The 20,748-nt window shown below is 40.2% G+C and overlaps 1 protein-coding gene across 1 annotated transcript in view; it reads left to right on the top strand.

Moving 5' to 3' along the window:
- Positions 1-20,748, top strand: part of PDE7B (phosphodiesterase 7B) — a 185,336-nt gene that overhangs the window by 147,896 nt on the left and 16,692 nt on the right. The window contains exons 8-10 of the mRNA XM_027850736.1: positions 8,782-8,873; positions 11,662-11,806; positions 18,348-18,444. Coding sequence (XP_027706537.1) covers positions 8,782-8,873; positions 11,662-11,806; positions 18,348-18,444 — 334 coding nt within the window. The remainder of the gene's footprint in view (positions 1-8,781; positions 8,874-11,661; positions 11,807-18,347; positions 18,445-20,748) is intronic.

Here is a 20,748-nt window from a genome sequence, read left to right as displayed (position 1 = left end):
AGAGAGAGAGAGAGAGAGAGAGAGAGAGAGAGAGAGAGAGAGAGATAATCAAAATAAGCTACATCCTATAATCTGATGAAGGAGTCAGCATTAGGGCAGGATAAGCTTGATATCATAGAGTACTTTAAAACATCCAGAGATCTACAATCTCATCTACTGGGGTATTTTTCCTCCATTGGTACAGATGGCAGCCTATATACCATCTATGTATTTCTTGCCCACATTCTTCCTCAGGTCCTCCACCCAACAACCTGGAGGCCTTCTCTCATGTCTTTTTACATTTCATTAGTCCAGAGGAGCCTAGACTATTTCTGTCCTCCAAACATGTCCTGTATTTTTTTCATTAAGTTTTTGCTCAGGCTATGCCCTATACCTCAAATGCTTGCTCTATCTCTTTCCTGCACTGGTTAAATTCCTATCCATCCTTTAAAATCTAAATCAAGCATTACTTCCACTGGGAACTCTTCCTTGACCCTCCTTTCCCTTCCAACTTCACATGCCACTTTGTTCTGTACTTTTTTAATGCATTGATTGTGACATTATGAATTATAATTATGTTTATGAATATATAGTTACAGTAATGCCTCAACTCCAGCCCTGGAATTCATACATTAGAAGTACTCTCCACCCACCCTGCAGCCCAGAAACTCCATTTAAGGATGGTACCCAGCCCAGCTGTGTCTCATGCCTCTCCAGGCTGTATTCCAGATGTCTTCGGCCATGCCCCACCCCTCCTGACAAGCTTCCTTTTATGTGTTGTCTTCCCCCATTAGAATGCAAATTCCTTGAGGAAAGGGACTGTATTTCTTTGTACTTGTATTTGTAGAATACAAATAGAATATATTTACTTGTATCTGTGCCAAATATAGTGCTTGGCACATAGTAAGTACTTAATAAATGCTAGTTTGTTTCAGGACCATGTCCACGATAAATTTTGTATCCTCCTAGGTGTTATTATAGCATTCTGAACACAGTAGGCAATTAATAAATGTCTTTTGAATGAATTAATGTTGGGCTTTTGAATTATTAAAAAAAGCCAACCTGGTTCAGCTCAAGATTAAATATTACATTTGGTACAGGCTAGCTATATATTAGAGGGCAGGTAGGCAGCACAGTGGATAGAGAGCACCAGGCCTGGAGTCAGGAAGACCTGAGTTCAAATCTAGCCTCAGACACTTACCAGCTGTGTGACCCTGGGCAACTTCCTTAACCCTGTTTGGCTCAGTCTCCTCATCTGTAAAATGAGCTAGAGAAGGAAATGGCAAACCACTCCAGTAACTTTGACAGGAAAATTCCAAACAGAATCAAGAAGAATTGGATAGGACTGATATCAACTGAACAAAAATAACAACTATATATAATTAACTAGTGAAAAGGAAGCCTATTTAAAGGGAAAAAATATTTTTCAAGATCTCTGTGATTTCATCACTTTGGACACCTCCACCACCAACTGAGAGATTTCAATCCATCTACACCTTAGGGGATGGTCTCTATGGATGTCTATAACCGGAAAAAAAAAATCAACCTTTTTCTTTTTAAAGCAATTGGGGTTAAGTGACTTACCCAGGGTCACACGGCTAGTAAGTGTCAAATGTTTGGTCTAAGACCGGATTTGAACTCAGGTCCTCCTGATTTCACGGCCAGTGCTTAAAATCAACCTTTTTAAAGTCACTTTAGTGACTCTAGTCATTTCTAGACTTTAGAAGATGGCTTCTAATGAGGAGCCTCTGTGAACTTAAGATAGTCCCCAGATGATGGACACAGTTTATTTCTAGGCTTATCCTTCTAAGTTTTTCTAGATAGATAGAATTTGTCAGAGCTTGCACTACACTAGCAATGCCTTTGAAAGCCAAAGATCAGAGGCTCTTAGGTGGCATATTGGATAACATGCTGGACTTGTCATCAGGATAGACCTGAGTTCAAATCCTGCCTCAGATAATTAGTAATGGGCAAGTCACAACCTCTCTCAGCCTCAGTGAAATGGGGATAATAACAGCACTTACATCACACCATTGTTGTGAGGATCAAGTGAGAATATATATGTAAAATATATATATATATAAATTCAAGGATTACTTCCAAGCCACAATAAATCTTTCAAGTATGATTGCAGAAGCAATTAGATCTTTTTTTAAAAAAAAAAAGGGGGGGGATCATTTTGGGTAAAATATAACATACATTGTTTCCTATGTTATTTTGAAGACTTTTAAAATATTTTTTTGAATTATTCATCATAACCATATTGAGTTAGATTAGTGCTGTTAACCTGATTGTATACCCTAAGCCAGAAAGATAGAAGTAATATCCCATAGGTAGAACCAGGAGTGACACTCAGCTCCTGGTTTAGAATTCCATCCTTTCAAAACACATTCCTTCTACTTGTAGGAACCCGGATATATTTCATATAATTTCACCCTACTGTTTGAAAAAAAAAAAGAATGCTTCTCATACAGGAGTTCTTAACCTTTTTTTGTGCTATGGACCCCACTGGCAGTCTAGGGAAGCCTGGGGTCCCCTTCTCAAAATAATGTTTTTAAATGCATAAAATAAAATCCACTAAATTACAAAGGAAACCAGTTATGTTCAAATGCAGTCAAGAAGTCCACTAACTCCGGGTTAAGGACGCTGCTCTAGGAGGAAGGATTGGTAACACTTATTGAGGATTAAGTCTAATGCGTCTATTTCTTACTCTGAGACAGTCTCAGACCCCTGGCCTTACAGGGATTACCCCAAGCAGAGAGTTTAGGTTGGAAGGGAATAGTTGCATTCTCAGTACCACAACCAGCTTGTCTAGCAGACACAGGCGAGCAAGGGAAAGAAATGTCATCAGGGGAAGAGGAGCCATGCTCATGTTACTTTTTTTAAGGATCAAAGTTGTATTCTTAGCGATCAGAGACCACAGAGTTTTTGTTTGTTTGATTGTTTGTTTTAAGGCTGGTGAACCCAGCAAAGGGATAGACAAGATCTCATGCCTCCCCAGTTTATTTGGAAGGACCTCAGCAGGGCAGCATAGGCTTCATTAACTAATGCAGTTTTTGCTTCTACTTTTCCTGGGTAATTAAAAATGAAAGCACAGAATGTTTCCCTGTCGTTTTTCCTCCTTTGTCACTATATATTTAAAAATTGTAATTAACTCTGATTTCAGTTGTACACCATGACTCAATTATTTGCATCAGGCTTGCTGTTATTTTAATCAGAAGAGAGCACCCAGTAAACACAACACCATTTAAAGCTCCACTGCCTGATAAATTCCTGCTGAACCATTGTCAAAGACTTTTCTCATTCTCTCCTACTCCCCCTCCTTCTATCCCCTCCACTTGTCTCTCCCTTCTCCTCTCTATTCTCTCCTCTTCCTTTTTTCTCCTTTCCCTCTCTTCCTCTCTTCCTTTTCCCTCTCTTCCTCTCTTCCTTTTCCCTCTCCCTTTCCTTTTTTCTTTCCTCTCTCTCTCCCTCTCCCCCCCCCAAAAAAAACATTCTTACTTATAAAACATAGAAATACTGATGTTTTATTAAAAGTCAGGAACAAAATAGCTATTTTGCTCCCAGAATTAGTAATACTTAAAGATTTGCAGGAACCAAAAGTCAATTAAGGATTTTACCATTTAATTGTCTAAACCACTCCCTTCCCCAAATGAAATGTGTATTGATTTTGTAGCCATGAAAGGCATGCATTCACCTTTTAACTTAAATATGACCAATGTTATTTAAGTTGTGAATGTAAAGATTGGGAAATGCTGGACTAGGTTGCTATGGGAGACTGGAATGTTCTCTAGTGATTTTTAAAGAAAAAGGTAGACATGTTTTCCTGGTGTAAATTTTTCAGGGATGTGTGACTTTTTTACACTATTAGATAATTCTTCTGGCCAGTAATTGGACTTAGGCTTTTTATTCTTTATTATCATTTCTTCTGTAGAAATTGTCTTTTTTCAAAAGAATCCTTACTGCTATTGACCATTTAGCCTCAATGAAAACTAATGGATCTGTAAAAATAAATGAAGCTCACTGGGTGTGAGTAAATGCTAAAGAGAGTTAATAAGAAATAAATCAAAGGATTGTTAAGCAGTGGGGAGGGCCCAATTGAAATTAGATGGCCTAAGTTTATAGTGGCCCCAGCCAGTCTGGTTTGTTATTTTCTCTAGCAACATTCCATGGGTGAGTCTTGAGTAGAAATGGATAAAGTGGATTATGTGAATAACCCAGAGTTGGAGCTTAGCAGAACAAGCATGGGCAGATGAAGGAACTCAAAGATTTTAGAGTACTAAAAAATACATTATTGAAATGGGATTAGTAATGGTCAATCACTCACAAGCATTTGTTAAGTATTTTCTTTGTTCTAAGCACTGTGCTAGGTGGTACAGTGAATAGAGTACCTGGCCTAGAGTCAGGAACACCTAAGTTCAACTCTGACCTCAGATATTTACTAGCTGTGTGACCCTGGGTAAGTCACTTAACCCTGTTTGACTCAGTTTCCTCATCTGTCAAATGAACTGGAGAAGAAAATGGCAAACCACTCCAGTATCTTTGCCATGAAAACCTCAAATGGGGTTATGAAGAATCAGATATGACTGACATGGCAGAAACAACTGAACAACAACTGTGCTAGGTATTGATGATACAAATATAACAAATGAGACAATCCCTTCTTTCGTTGTTATTACATCTTAATAAGAGACAATAAGTACATGTATGAGTATAAATAAACATAGTTGTAAATAATAATATAGAAAAAATACAAATAAATACCCCAAAAAAGAAGGCTAAAAGGGGGTTGATGGACTGGGAGAATGGAGAGAAGGCAAGGGACTAGATGTCATGATAGGAGCAGGTTCCACGCAGATGAGGGAGTAAGAGAAGCTGAAGGACAGGGAAAGCTGAGAAGTCGAGATTGTAGACTCAGAAGAGTTCTGAGTGATGATAATGTCCACGGTTTGGCCAAGCTGAGTAAAGCCTGATGGGGAATGAGATAAAGGGGACTGCAAAAGGAATTATGAAGTGAGAGGGCTAGGAAGGAGCTCAACCTCCATGTTGAAATCACAGAGGAGAAGGTCAAAGGATGGGGTGGAAAGAAAATTAATTAGTTGGATACTGAACTCCACAAGGAAGATGGGATTGTGTCTTGGAGGTGAAGCTGGTCTAAATGTATGGAGTGGACGTCAGGAATTTTAACCATATTGTTTTCTCCCTGTGCTAATTTATCATTTCTGATAAGGCTGGCAAAAATAACCCTAACATATAAAGGGCAAAATGGACAGTATTGATTGCAATCCCATCCCAAATGGTATAGCACTCCTGAATACAGATTTACTCACTAGCCTTTCTTTACATCTCCAGCATTTATTCCAGTGCCTGGCACATAGTAAGCATTTCATAAATGTCTTTGACTGATAAGCAATATCAAGTCCAATTATTGTTTAATCTTTAAGTCTCTGCCCTGTTTATAGGCTATCTCCAATTTACAAACAGGTTGTGTTCAAAAGCTTGTTTGTAAGAACATATTTTTTTGAAGTTATGAGCAGTAACTTCTCAGGCTAACCTATAACATAGCTTAAAAAAAACCCAGTACTACTAATTAGTAAAACTAAACTTGGAATTTGAGGAATGCAGCAACTAAAGGAATGTTTCTTGTTTTCTAGATCTCACCACTGTAATAACCCTTACCCCTGTACCCTAGGACAGCACTAGCTGCTGTCTAATTTACATGGGACAGAGATTTAGTGTTCATAAGATGAGGAGTCCCTATATTTATAATCACTTTTCCCCAAATGGTGCATATTTCCATTTTTGTGATACGTAGCCTTTTGGATTTATTCTCTGTCATATCCAGTCTACTCTGGTCCCATCAATTTTCCTGGTGTTTACCGACAAATTAAGTTTCCCTTGTAAATTTCATAAATGCCTTTTTTTATTCCCTCCTTTCAAATATTATTAATGAAGATGTTAAATCAGGCTGACATTATAACAATGCTTGAGGCAACTCTCCAGATATTTTTCCTCTATTCAACAGGGACACTGCATCATATATTATTAACTCTTGTTGCAATTTGTGGCCCCTTTAAAAGCCTATGTGATGGCACTCGTAGCCATGCCAACATAAATTAGTTTCATAAGTAAAATCTCATGAGCTGCTGAATTAAAAAATGTCATACCAAGACATGACATCCATTACATTAAACTGATCTATCACTCCTGTGATTCTTTAAAAGCAAAACAAACTAGTCCAACATAGTTTGATTTTACTTGTGTCCTGTTAGGATCATGTCCATAAGATGATAATAGCTTAGTTGCAGTAAAGAGCAAATTCTCATGATGGATGATCATGGTCAATTCATGGATATTATTGGATGATCATGGCTAATTCATGAATATTACTGGGAGTAATGAGTCCTTGAAAATATGAGACTCACATAATAATAGGTACCCTAAGGGTCAGGTGAGATATTAGGGGGTTTTCTATGTATTTAAAACCTGAAGAAAGAAATGACTAAAATGCTTCAAATATCTCTGATAACATCCATGTGGGTTGTCCTTCCACCTCTGCATTTTGTAGTCCAATCACACCCTTAGAAGACAGTGCAGAATTGTTGTGGCCAGCCTTCTGATGGTGAGCTTTTCCAGGCTTAACTAGGCCGGTCTTCAAGTAACAAACATCATAGTAAGCTACTTGAGGGCAAGGACTGTCTTTTGCTTCCTTTTGAATCCCTAGCTTTTAACACAATGCCTGATGCATAGTAGGCACTTAATAACTGTTGATTGATTGATTGATTATATACCTCATCCAATCGCTCAGTCTTTTCTGTGTGGTAGGAATGGCCTGTGGCATAGCCTTGGAGAACCCAGAACCACTGCCATGTCATAATGAGGCATCATAGAGGCCCATTGCTAATGGCACGAATGTTGTTAATGAAAAGGACTTTTTATTTATGAAACCATTTCTCTTTTTTTATCAGACCTGTGATGTCATCATTGTAGGGAGCTCCCAGATGAGGAAATTCCCTCCACCAACGCAGATTGGCACCTGCCCTGTAACTTATAGCCTTAGAGAGTTGCCTGGGACACTGAGAAGTTAAGTGACTCACCCATCTCACAATATGTATCAGAGGCAAGATTTGAACCCAAGTCTCCCTAATTCCAAGGCCAACTGTACCCTCTATGCCACAATGCCTCTCATGAGACACATTAGAATATCTAAACAGGAAAAACTAACTCTCAAATTGTAAATATGTTTTAAAATCAAAGTCATGAGGTTTACAGGGCAAGGAAAGGGAGGCATGAATATCTAGAGGTGAGGTGCACACAAAGCAAACAACTACAACTTTACACAAGTTTGCTGTTTTTCAGTCGTGTCCTATTCTTCGTAAGCCCTTTTGAGGTTTTCTTGCAAAAATAACAGAATGGATTGCCATTTCCTTCTCCAGTTCATACCTCCAGATGAGGAAACTGAGGCAAACAGGATTAAGTGACTTGTCCAGGGTCACACAGCTAGGAAGTGTCTGAGGCCAGATCTTAATTCAGGTCTTCTTGACTCTAGCCAGAACTAGCACCACTTAGCTGCCCTAAATTTCCGGTTATTAGTATAGGCTTTGAAGCTGGAAGAAAAGTTAGAGGTCAACCAGTCCAATCCCTTCATTTAAAAAAACTTTTTTCCACCCCTGAATTTTATAGATAAGGAAACTGAGGCCTAGAAGGGCTAATGGACTTCTCTGAAGTCATAATGATAATAAGTAGCTGAGCCAGGATTAAGCCTAAGACTTCTGGCTTGGACTCTGGGTTCCTTCTGTTGCATAGTGTTGCCTTACCCCAAAGCTGCTCCCGGTGCTGCATCTGAGGGGCAAGCTAAGGCTTGGATAGCGTAGGCTCTCTCTGTCCTTTAGGGCCAGTCTGGTGGCTCACTTTTTGGGGTTATGTTAGTCAATACAACTCAACACACCCTTATAAAATGACTACTGTGTGGCAGTCAATCAGTAAATCAAGTGCCTGCTATATTCCAGCAACTTTGTACTAATAGATACAAAGAAAGTCAAAAGACAGTCCTGCTCTCAAGGAGCTCACCTTCTAATATGTGGGGGAAGAGGACAAAACATAGAAACAACTAAATACAGACAAGACACATACAGGATAGATTGGAGATTAAAAAAAAAAAAGAAAGAAAGCAGAGGTGCCCAGCTATGTTTTCCCATCTCATGGTTTCCTTTTTATCCTGCTGCAGAAATAGTATTGGGATTTGGATTCACATTGGGTGAATCCCAAAATGAATAGTCATATTGGGTTCTAATACTGTCCCTACTGCTGTCACCTATGTGACCTTAAGCAAGTCACTTGCTGTGGGCTCAGTTTCCCCATCTATAAAATGAGGTTGCTAGGCTCATTCCAGTTCCAAATTCATGATTGGGCCATCCTTAAAAGTTCTCTGTGTCATGCATAGAAATATGAAAAAATGATGAGGTCCAGTCCTCAGCAAATAACTATAATGGCTTCTCTGTTCTCCATTGTGGTCTAAAGAGAGAACATGGAATTGGCAGGTGACGATGGAAACTAATCTTTCACTTCTTTCCATGGAGTAGGGATGGGAATATAGCCACGAAGGCAGAGCTTCTGAGAAAAGTCCTTGCATGGTTCTGTGGGGTTTTTGTGTTTGGGGGAGAAGGAGATTTGCCCTATCATTGTGTATTATGAAGCCCCACTATTGCTAAAAAGGAAGTGTGGAACTCACTACAGTCATGTTCGATATGAGATCAGTATCTGTCCTCTCCCTCATGCTGGCTTTTATTTCTTCCTCCCTAGAATGAGTCTGTGCTGGAGAATCACCACTGGCGATCTACAATTGGCATGCTCCGAGAATCAAGGCTCCTTGCACATTTGCCAAAGGAAATGACGTAAGTGCCATTGAGATGAAACATACTGATGCAGACACATCAGAAATCAGCCACTCTCTCACTCCAGGGATGGCTAAAGATCCCACGAGATCCTGGCAGACTTCAAGTCAGTTGATCAGTCTTGCCTGAACTTCAATGGCAGTCTGAGGGAGGTACCGAGGTATCAGATACACCAACCCAGAAACCAGGAAGTTTCTCTGAATAGCTACGAAAGACCCATGACCTGTAGGCAGAAAAAGCTTAGAATAATATGTAGCTCTCTACTTTAGCACCCTTCAGAACCACCCAAAATCCTGTGCTTTATGTTAGCAAAATGATTCTCCCTATACGTCTTAAATAATAATATAGAGGAATTCTCAAGCTCCAGGGAATAATGGGTTTTAAGATTAAAGACCAATAAATGGCTATAACCTTGAAATTTTAAGGAAGTGTAGATGAGACTATGGACAGCTGGGTGGTGCAGTGGATAGAGTGCTGGACTTGAAGTTAGGAAGACTCCTCTTCATACGTTCAAATCTGACTTCAGATACTTCCTAGCTGTGTGACCTTGGGCAAATCATTTAACCCTGCTTTCCTCATCTGTCAAATGAGCTGGACAAGGAAATAGCAAACCACTCCAGTATCTTTGCCAATAAAAACCTCACGGAACATTACAGTGCACAGAGTCATGAAGAGTCAGGTACAGCTGAACAACAACATGTGACAGGCACTGTACTAAGTTCTGGGGATACAGAGAAAAGCAAAAGACAGTACCTGTCCTCAAGGAGCTTACATTCTCATGGAAGAGACAACACATAAAAAGAAGATGAAAAGTCAGGAGAGATAGAGAGGAAGAGTTTCCCAGTGTATGGTTTTTAATTCAATTGGTGAGTTTACAGAGAGAATGAGACCGCAGACACAGCTTCTTCCAAAGACATCCTTACCTCTAACCCTCCAGCTTAAAGTAGGTGCTAGGAGACTGGTGAAGAGCATGTGACTGACTAGATAACAATCTGTACATATAATTCAAAGAACATACCTTACTGATGAAATGATTATTATCTTAGGACAGTATGTTTTATTTTCTAGTTCCTTCGAGTCATCTAACACATACTGCTTTTTAAATGACACAGAATAGAAGGCTGAGTTTTGGAGGCAGAGTAAGGAAGACCTGAGTTTAAATGCTGCATCACACGTATTAATTGACCCAGGTCAAACTACTTGACCCCCCCCAGCTCCTCAGTTTCCTCATCTGTGAGTTGAGGTAGTTGGACTAAATGACCTCTGGTCCTTTGATCTCACAGCTTGGGGAGTGTGGAGCTTCTTAAACCATTAGTTTGGATTAACTTTCTCATTCCCTTGACCCAGTAACACCAGTGCCAAGAGCTGGATGAAAGCTTATGCCTTCTACTTTATCAATCCATTCCAAAAACTGAAAGAAAGGCAAACAATAGAAGGGAACCAACCCTCTAAAGAAAGGAAGGGGGCAGAGGGTAGGCAGAGAGAAAAAGAGGAGAATAAATCCAAGGACTGACTAGCTTTGTCCCTGTAATACACACAGTTGTCCTATACCAGGGGTGGGGAATCTGTGAAGTTTGGATTCAGTCAAAGAGCCGCACTTGAGGACCTAGAAGGCCACATGTGGCCTCGAGGCTGCAGGTCCTCTGTCTCATTATACTCATGTCTTTTTCTTCAGAGGATATAAATTTCCTAATAAGCAGAATCACCATGGCTTCAAAACAAAAACATGCTTATGGGACTTTTTTTGGCTGAAATGCCTTGAAAGACATCTGGTAGGATAATATATATAATTGAATGAGATCATGTATGTGGAAGCACATGATAAACTGTAAAGTGCTTGACAGATGTAAGCAATTATTATTACTATCATTGCCGTTGCTTGCTTTTGCTTCTGCTGCAAATCAAGAGTTGAGAAATGCTCCTCTGGATTCTCACTACCTGCCCTGACCCAAACCCCTAAGACTCTTTAAGCTTTCTGTGCTCTCCTTCTGGCATGTAATTGGATTTGGTTTTTAGATCTGGGCTTCCTCCACACACACACATGTAGATGTTATGAGGCCTAAATTATCCCAATCCCATTTGCCAGGGTTATATAGCTGCTGCTACTTGGTTACCTTACCAAATCAAGGACACTCCTGACAAGAGACTGGGAGACAGCTAGGTGGGACAATGGATAGACCACAAGATCCGGACTCCAGAAAACCCCACCATTCAAATCCCACCATAGACACATACTAGCTGTGCAACCCTGGGCAAGTCTGCCTCAGTTTCCTTATCAATAAAATTGGCACAATAATAGCACCCATCTCCCAGTGCTGCTGTGAGGATAAAACAAGATAATACATGTTAAATGCTTTGCAAACTTTAAAACACTATATTGTTGCTGTTGTTAAGGTATTCAGTCATGTCTGACTCTTCATGACCATAGCACACCAATGCTGTCCATGAGGTCATGAGGTTTTCTTGGCAAAGATAATGGTGTGATTTGCCATTTTCTTCTCCAGAAATACATTTTAAATACACACACACACACACACACACACACACACACACACACACACACATATAATGTATGTGTATGTATATATATGTGTATATGTGTGTGTCTAGCTATTATTATTACTAATAATAATGGAATAGTAAGGAAAAAAGGCATTCCTCTGCTAGCTATAATATATAGAATGAGCTATCAGGGATGTGGTTTAGGACTGCTGGGTGATGATTCAATCCCACGTTCAAAAAGATTTGGTCCTGTGTTTGTCTTTTATCTTCTCTCCGGTGAGTGCAGACAGGATATTGAACAACAGCTGGGTTCCCTCATCAAAGCCACAGACATCAACCGGCAGAATGAATTCCTGATCCGCTTGAGAGATCAGCTCAACAATCAGAATTTGAGGTTGGAAGATGCTCAGGACCGACATTTTATGCTTCAGGTAAAAAAAAAATGTAAAATGTTTTCCACATTTGCTTGATAAAAAAAAAAAACAAAAAAACAACCAAAAACTCTTAGGGACAGGAGACAGGGACCACACATTGAACTGATTAGAGACAGAGTATGTTAAACCTTATGGTCTAGAATTGTGACCTAGAGACCCTTGGGGGAAATATGTTTTTAAATGTCCCCATGAAGAATCTCTGTTTTATGTCTGCAAGTTGGCAGGGTCTCACTTGCCTTGTTTGGAAACTGCTTCACTTGATGTTTGCTAATGAGCCAATGACACCGCATAAAATGCCCCCAATGTGCAGCCACCAGCGTGGCATGCATCATACTTCACATGTGTTGAGAGTAGGGTATCACCGTGGCACCTTGGCAATTTGAAAAGGCTGCTATCAACACAAAACAATTCCATGCAGTACAAAAGGGAGAATAGCCTTCCTTTGCTTTAAGCCTTTTTGATCAATCCCTGTTTCAAACTTAGGACGAATTTTTATGTTTCCCTTAAACATGGTATGTTTCCCTGAAAAGAGCACTGGCCTGGGAATCAGGAGATTGGGGTGGCCCTGGTGCCAACTCAGCTACTAGCTTGTGTGAGCTTGAAAGTCACTTTGGTTATCTGGGTCCCAATTTCATCTGTAAAAGAAGGGAAGTTGATGGTTATTATAGATGCTTGGTTCTTTGAAAATCCTATGGTGTTTTCAAGAATCATCCAAGAATGATTAAAAGATGTTCAATTTCAGGAGACAGTATGATTTATAGAAAGAGTACTGGTTTTATAGCAGGAGACCTGAGTGTGAATCCCACCTTTGACGTGAAATAGCCATTGTGTTCTTTACAAATCACTTCTCCCCTCTGAGTTTCCCAGGGTTGCCATGATGTTCAAATACAAATGATGTATTTCTATAAAACACTTTGTAAAGGAAAAGGCGCTAAAGAAGTGTGAGCTATAATTGTACTTACTGGAAAAAGCCAAAAGAAAAGAGCATGTTTTTACTGTTTTCCAAGTCACAGAATACTAATAACAGCAGATTTACTCTACTATTGTTTTAGTCCAGTTACATTATGGGAGAGAGCATGAGGTGGGAAGTTCACAGTTCACATAAGTATCTGCATTCTCCTGATTCTCCCACAAAACAGACTAATCACTGGAAATGAGGTAGGCATTTAAGGAATAGAAAGGTAAAACTTTGAAAATCTGAGACTGAAAGCAGTAAGACGCTCACTTTAAATCTGGGACATGCAAACTTTTTAACCAGTTTTCTAAGTCTCATCAAACTTTTTCAAACAATTTTCAAAGTGTTTGTCTAGACAGTTATGGTAAAAACCAATTTCAATGAAAAATATTGACATTTTTTAAAAAGTTGTTTGAATCAGAGTTTGGGTTTTATTAAACATTATTAATGAAGGGGCTTTTCCCCCCACCTCAGACCATGGGCAGGTATTATTTTACTTTTTCCTGTGGCTTATTGTACAGTAATGAAAAGCCTTTTAATCGGCTGCTGAGCTGGAACTGAATATGCATACCAAAGTCTCCCAAAGAGAAACTCAGCCTCTTTTACCTGAGTAGACAAGAACTGCTGGGGGGTGGGGGGGGACCTAGGAAGGGAAACCTCAGACCCTCTCTCTTACTTGGTCCTGCTATTTTGGGCGCTGTCATGTTTATTCTTCCTTGATCTTAGGTGACAGTATCAGAGACAGAACAGACCAACCAGGTCATGACCTCATGAGCTTCTGAAGGTCAGAAGATCCAGTCTACTGGTAGCTACAGGGACGAAGAGTGAATGAATACCCATGTGTAGTGCATGCAGGTTCTAAGCTCTTTTCCAACCCACACTTGGAGTAGTAGATCAGATCCCCAGGACTCAAATAGTTTTCATCTTCCCCTCAGGGTCCTGGGGAATGATTCTAATGCTGTCACTCATGAGCATCTGTCCTACATGTTCCTCCCAATATCATTCACTCAGTTCCCATCTCCTCATTCTCCTCAATATCTCTCACCCATAATTATAACTCTAATATTAGTTATATCACTTCAACATAAATCATTTATAAAGGGATGTTTACGAAGAAGATACAGGAACAACAAAATTACAGACACAACCTCCTACATCTCCCTGGTTGATTCCCTGCTGAGCTGGGTCAAGGAGGTCATTCCATAGGGCTGAATGGGTTTAGATGCTGCAGGTGGCAGCAGCTTCTGCTACTGCATAGTTTTGAATATCTGATGGCTCTCAGGCCTTTTTCCTCCACTGAAGCCTTTTTTACACACTCATTTCTAGCCCTTTGTTGCATTCAGTCGTTTTCAGTCATGTCTGACTCTTTGAGACCCCATTTAGGGTTTTCTTGGCAAAAATACTGGGTGGTTTGCCATTTCTTTCTCTAGCTCATTTGACAGATCAGGAAACTGAGGCAAACAGGATTAAGTGACTTGCTCAGGGTCACATAACTAGTAAGTGTCTGAGCCATATTTGAGCTCTGAAAGATGAGTCTTCCAGGCCTGTACTTTATCCACTGCAGTACCTAGCTGCCCAATTTCTGGCCTAGCAACCAATTAAAAAGCATTTCATCCACATGCAATAAGCCCACAGGAAAAGAGTCAAAGAATACCTGACTATGCTCTGAAGTTGGGGAGGGCCCTTCCATTGCATATGGATTGGTAGACAGCAGAGGACACAGAGCATTAACATGCCTATTTTCTTCTTCAGCCTAGAAGCATCATTGATGATATAGAAGAACTAAATCAACAACTCAAAATGTTCCTTGATATCTATGATAGTTTTGCCAAACAGATTAACAGAAATCATGCCCAGCTCTTTATTTTCTAGCACATCAGTAATTACAAATATGGTTGTGTTCATGCCAAATAGATTAAAAAATAAGGTCAAGCAATAGTAGAAAGAGCCCTGGATCTAGAATGGGAGGACCTGAGTTTGAATCCCTGCTCTCTCATTAACTCCCTATGTGTCCTGGAACAGTCCATCAGTCAGTCAACAAATACATTAAGCATTTAATATGTTCCAGACATTATGCTAAGTGCTGGGCAAGTTACTCTGAGCCGAAGTTTCTTTATCCTTAAAATGAGAGAGTTGGACTAGTTGACCTGTAAGGGCCTTTCCAGCTCTAAATCTATTATTTCTTTTTTTCTTTATCATTTTCTTTTTTTTCCTCATTCAAGTGCTTGGGTTGGGGGAGGGGTAGGATTGGCTGAAAATGATTGACTGGAGGAGACACTGGACTGAACTTGAAAAACTGAACTGGACTGAGGCTTGAAATCTCCCAAACTAATATTTTAACTAATGCATCAGCAACCTGGAGAGAATGCATGGTCTGGTGGATAGAGCCTTAGAGCAAGGAAGGACTGGGTTTAGGCATCATCTCTGAAAGATACTGGTTTGTGACCCTGGGAAAGTCACTTACCCTCCCAGTATTCTAGGTAGCTAGCTCTCTAAGGCCAGATTGTTGTTTGTTGCTGTTCATCCTTCATTCTTGAAGAGGACCAATGATGTCAGGAGGCTGATACCTTGACTTGCAAGTGAATTAGATTTAAGTGAGGGAGAGCTGTGCAAAGTCATCAGCCTCACTCTCTCCTCCAGAGTCATCAGTCCAGTGGCAAGATATAGGTCAAGATGACTGGTGACGGCCCCACGTGCAGTGGGTGACCTTGGCCTTTTTCAGCTAAGGTCTTTCCCAGGTCTCAATTTAGTTGCAGAACAGGCATCCACTTGCATTGTTAGAATTCCCTCACCCAAGTGCACATATAAATTATATCATGGGTACCATCCCTATCAGCAAATTGAGGTATTCTTGCCAAAAGTAGGGCCAGTGCACACTGACTGCTACTAGAGCTTCAAAGCCAATCCCAAGCACACTGTCTTTCAGAAACTCTTCTACCCTTTGCTCTTGCCTCCTCTTGCTCTGCCCCATCTTCCACGTACCCATTGTACACATGATGCCCCTACCTGGCCAGTCTTCCATCTTATCCAAGTCTGACTTCTAGAAAAGTATCCAACTCCAAAATCACCTCTCCTTCCTCCTGTACAATCAAGACTGGCCTGGAATGTCCAAAGGTGTCAGCCAAGTGTTGACCTCTTTGGTCTCCTGGTGGGGCCAATGTAACGTAGGAGAAAGAGAAAAAAGAGTGAATTTGAGGTCAGAGGACCTAGGTTCAACTTATACTAACCCTTTGACCTTGGCCAAGTCAATTCATCACTCGACTTCAATTCCCTCACCTGAAACTTGAGTACTAAGGTCTCTTTCAACTCTAAATCTGTAGTCCTATGATTCCCTAGTCACTAATAACCTTCCCACCTTGGACTTCACATAGAACTTTGTTTTGTAATTCTCTAAAGCATTTAGTAATACTGTATATTATGGTTCTCTGTGTTTTGTTTCTTATTCTCCTGCTATGCTGTCCATTCTGTGAGGACAGAAAGCAGAATTGTGTCTTCCCCAGTTAGTCAAGCATTTATTAGGAGGCAGCTAGGTGGCACAGTGGATAGGGCACCAGCCCTGAAGTCAAGAAGACCTGAGTTCAAATCCGGCCTCAGACCAAACACTTGACAGGTACTAGTTATGTGACCTTGGGCAAGATTGCCTCACCAAAAAACAAACAAAAAAAAAAACCAAGCATTTATTAAATGCTTACTGTGTGCCAGACACTGTATCTAGCATGGTGGTGTTTATACAGTTGGTAATGATTAAAATATTTATTGAATGAAATTCACACCAAAGTATAATGTATGAATAGGTTTAGTCTTCCCAATGGTAATAATAGCTTTAAGGTTTGCAAAGTGCTTTACCTATTTGATCTCTTTTGATCCTTACAAGAAGTCTATGAGGTAAGTGCTATTATTATCCTTATTTTACAAATGAGGAAACTGAGGCTGAGAGAAGGTAGCTGACTTGCTGCTACTCAGCTAGCATCTGGGGCAATATTTGAACTTGTCTTCCTTACTCCAAGTTCACTCTATTTACTGCTCCACCTAGTGCCTGCCAGGGTATTTGCATATTAAAAGAGGATCCTGCTAACTCAAATGAATCCCTAATTGGTAGGATATATGGAGAAGTATTTCTGAATGGGGCAGAAGAAAGAGGGTATCAAGTACTGCTCCTTGCCAATGATGGAAGTCTTTCCATCATCTTCTTGACTCGGGACAAATACATGCAAACAGAATTATTAACTCCACAACATACATACCTCTCCCCCACCCTTCTTTGTTTTTTTCATTTATTTCCTTCCAACACCTCCAAAATGAGAAAAAAAGAAAAACCTTGTAACAAATATAGTCAAGCAAAACAAATTTCCAATTTTTGCAATGTCTAAAAAGATATGTCTCATTTTGCACCTCAAGTCAGGAGTTGTAGGTAGCATGCTTCATCATGGGTCCCCCAGAATAGAAGTTAATCATTGCATTGATAGAGTTCTTGAGTTTTACAAAGTGGTCTGTCTTTATGATGTTGTTCTTATTGTATAAATTGTTCTTCTGATTCTGTTCATTTTGTAACAGTTCATAGAAATTTACTGTTTCCTCTATTCATTTCACCATTTTTAAGGAGCAATAATATTTCATTATATTTATATGCTATAATTTATTTAGCAATTCTCCAAATAACCCCTTGGTTTCCAGTTCTTTGCCACCACAAAAAGATCATAAATATTTTTGTACTTATGTCACCGCAGTGATTAGTATTCTTAAGTTTCAAGGTACGTTCTAACTCCCCCAATCTCCGTAAAAATTAGAGACATTCCATCTTGCATATTGGAAACCCACTTATACTGAAGTAACTCCTATATTTTACTGGAACATTTGTGGGCAAAACCATTGTCCTGGGAACTCAAAATTCCTCTTTGGTTTAGAGAACTCCTGAAAACAGTTGACATTTTGGCAAACCTGAGGTGAGCCAGCTTTTGCTATTGACCAAATCTTAGCTCAACCACCAGCCTGGCACTAACTAAGCAGACCCTATTTCAGCCCTGAAAATGAAAACCTAGCTTGGGTCTTTAGGGCCGACTTATACACACACACACACACACACACACACACACACACACACACAGAAGCAGGCAGCACAAATCCAAACAAACATAGTTAAAGTGATATGTAAGGTCAATCAATGTGACCACTAGGGAAGTGAGGACCAAACGTTCTCACACTGGCTTGGCTGCCGGCTCACTGCATCCTCAGTGTTGGCTGGTAGCCTCCAGGTGCTAGCCCAGTCTAGAGACAGACGGCAGCAGCTTCCTCCCAAACCTTCTCCATCCGGGCAGCTCCAGCTTCTTGAAATTATAATCTTCTCTTATTCTCTGCTACAAATGAGAGTTCCGAAGGAATGTTTTGTGGCAAGTGGTGAACAAGGACCATTTCCTTAAAGAGGCCTGTCAGGAGGAGTTAACTTTTTAAAATGGTGCTGCCATCTGATGAGGCAGCAGGAATGCCCAAAGCCTGGACTTTGACTCATGATCCAGGTACTTCTGACAGATTGCCGGCTAACCATCTCTGCGTCTGCTCCCTCCCTCCCCACTATTCTTTTTTCAGATTGCTCTGAAGTGTGCTGACATTTGCAATCCTTGTAGGATGTGGGAGCTGAGCAAACAATGGAGTGAAAGGGTCTGTGAGGAATTCTACAGGCAAGGTGAGTGGTCCGGTAACTGAGTTTTTCTCCTTTCACCTTACCAGGTCAAGGGTTTCAAACTGAAAGTGGGTCATCTCACATGGATATCAGTTTCTGCAATAAGGTCTGGTTACCTTAATATCCTCCCTTTGAAATCTCTACCAACTATTCTGATAAAGAAAAAAGATGAAATAAAGAAGGAAGCAGAATACAAAAAATAAATACATAAATAAATGAAAGAGTGGAGGAAAAAGGAAGGAATGAAGAGAAAGAAAGAAACAAAGAAAGAAGGAAGAAAAGAAAGAAAGAAAAGAAAGGAAGGAAGGAAGAAAGAAGGGAAGGAGGGAGGGGAAAGAAGAAAAGAAAAAGTACAGAAAGGGAAAGAAGAAAAACAAGTGAGGAGGAAAGGAAGGAAGAAAGAGAAGGAAGAGAAAGGAAGAGAAAGAAAGAAAAGAGGGAGAGGAAAGAAGAGGGAGAAGGAAAAGAAAGAGAGAGAAGGGAGGAGGGAGGGAGGGAGGGAAGAAAGGAAGGAATTCTATTTTTTAAAAAAAGTAGTGGGAGTGAACAGGAGGAATGGTGGAGGGGGCAATAGGATGGATTGGAAAGCAAGGAAAGTGTTTTATTGGCTCCTTCGATGGTGCACTAGGAGCAAGTGTCAGGCACAGTTCTGCTTATACTACTCTGACCTTCATTTTAATGAGCTGTGCTAAACCTAAAAAGACGTTTAAATGCTTAATTTGGAGTCAGGGGTGGGAAGGAGTCCGGGAGAGGAGATAGAGAGAGGACAATGTTATGTTCACTAAATGGAGAGCCACGGGACAGGAGGAATATGGCAAAAGCAGCCAAACATCTCTCTCCTTCTTCTTTTAAGGAATGAAAGATGCCTGCCAAAAAGAATTTGGGTTAATCAAGTCAAATATGTTTTCAACCATGAGGTAGAAAAGCTCTGACTTATCCAAAAATCAAATGTTCGAACCCACCTATTAGGGAAGAAGCTTAGAAGAATTAACCTAATAAGGAGACCTAAGAATAGCTGCAAAGAGCACACTGGCCAGAAAGTCCAGAAACCTGAGTTCAGGGCCCAGTTCTGCCATTATTAACTAGCTATGTGAATTTAGACAAGTCATTAAATTTTCTCTGTTTCCTCATCTATAAAATGAGGGGATTAGACTAGTTTCTTTTGTCATCATTGCTGCTTAAAGAGGTATAGCTAGAAAGTACCTTAGAATCCATTTAGTCCAACATTGTTATTCCTCATCCATAGAAGGGAAAACTTGGACCTATGGAGGTCGGATGACTTTTCCAAGGTCATACAGGTAGTAATTGTCAGAGGCTGGCTTTGAACCCAGGTTCTCTAACTCCAAACCAGCACTAGCTCTCTGGGAGAACAATAAAGAAGGAACCTTGAAATGAGATGTGATGGATTCCTTTAAATTTATATAAAAAGTTACAGAGTTTGCTTCAGCAGCCAACTATTCTTAGGTCTCCTTATTAGGTTAATTCTTTTAAGCTTCTTCCCCAAAGGTAGGGTCATTTGATTTTTGGATAAGTCACAGCTTTTCTACCTCATTGTTGAAACCATATTTGAGCTGATTAACTTGTCACAGCCCTTCTCTGTTAATGGTGACAATGTCAGGTTTTATGTGAGTGGGACCCACTCAGGTCCCAATCCAGGAATGAGCTTGAAAGGATTACTACCATAATAACACCGCATTCTGGTATTGTTGGGACATCAAATAACAGCAGTAATTCTTTTGGAGAAGAGTTCCTTGAAAGTTGTCTGAATAATGTCTTCAGTCTTTTAAAGACACATTTATTCAGTTCACTTAGGACCAGCAGACCCTCTTTTGCCATCATTCTCCTTCAGAACCAATAAGTAATTGTATAGTTCTTACAGCACAAAGTGGAACAGATTTCCCTTGGATTGAGTGGGTTGATAAAAACGCAAAATCAGTTCCAGTTGCATGATAATTTATAATCTCTCCACGCTGAGAGCAGAACAAGAGCAAATATGCTGGAGCCGCAGCAAGAATTTAGGTTACTTCTTTAATACTTTAATAGTCTTGTTGACGTTAGTGCAGCAGCTGGTGAGTGAGGGACGCGGAAGTAAGTAGCTGACCCTGGCAAGTAGTCTGTGCTTTGCTTTTCACATTATGACCACTGCTCCTCATGTGTGGTCCTCTCCGACTTTGACATGCCAGATAAGGGCACCTAGGAAGAACTATGCATAGATACTTCATGGTTGTGTTTATTTTCAAGAATATTAATAAAGAGTGTATTATACATTTCAGCACTTTCATTTCCTCCTGTATGTGGTCTGGCCCC

Source organism: Vombatus ursinus, unplaced genomic scaffold (genome assembly GCF_900497805.2).
Source record: "Vombatus ursinus unplaced genomic scaffold, bare-nosed wombat genome assembly UNPS02009132.1, whole genome shotgun sequence".
Taxonomy (NCBI): Eukaryota; Metazoa; Chordata; class Mammalia; order Diprotodontia; family Vombatidae; genus Vombatus; species Vombatus ursinus.
Note: the sequence above shows the minus strand (reverse complement) of the source record. Positions and strands in the feature narration are given on the sequence as shown.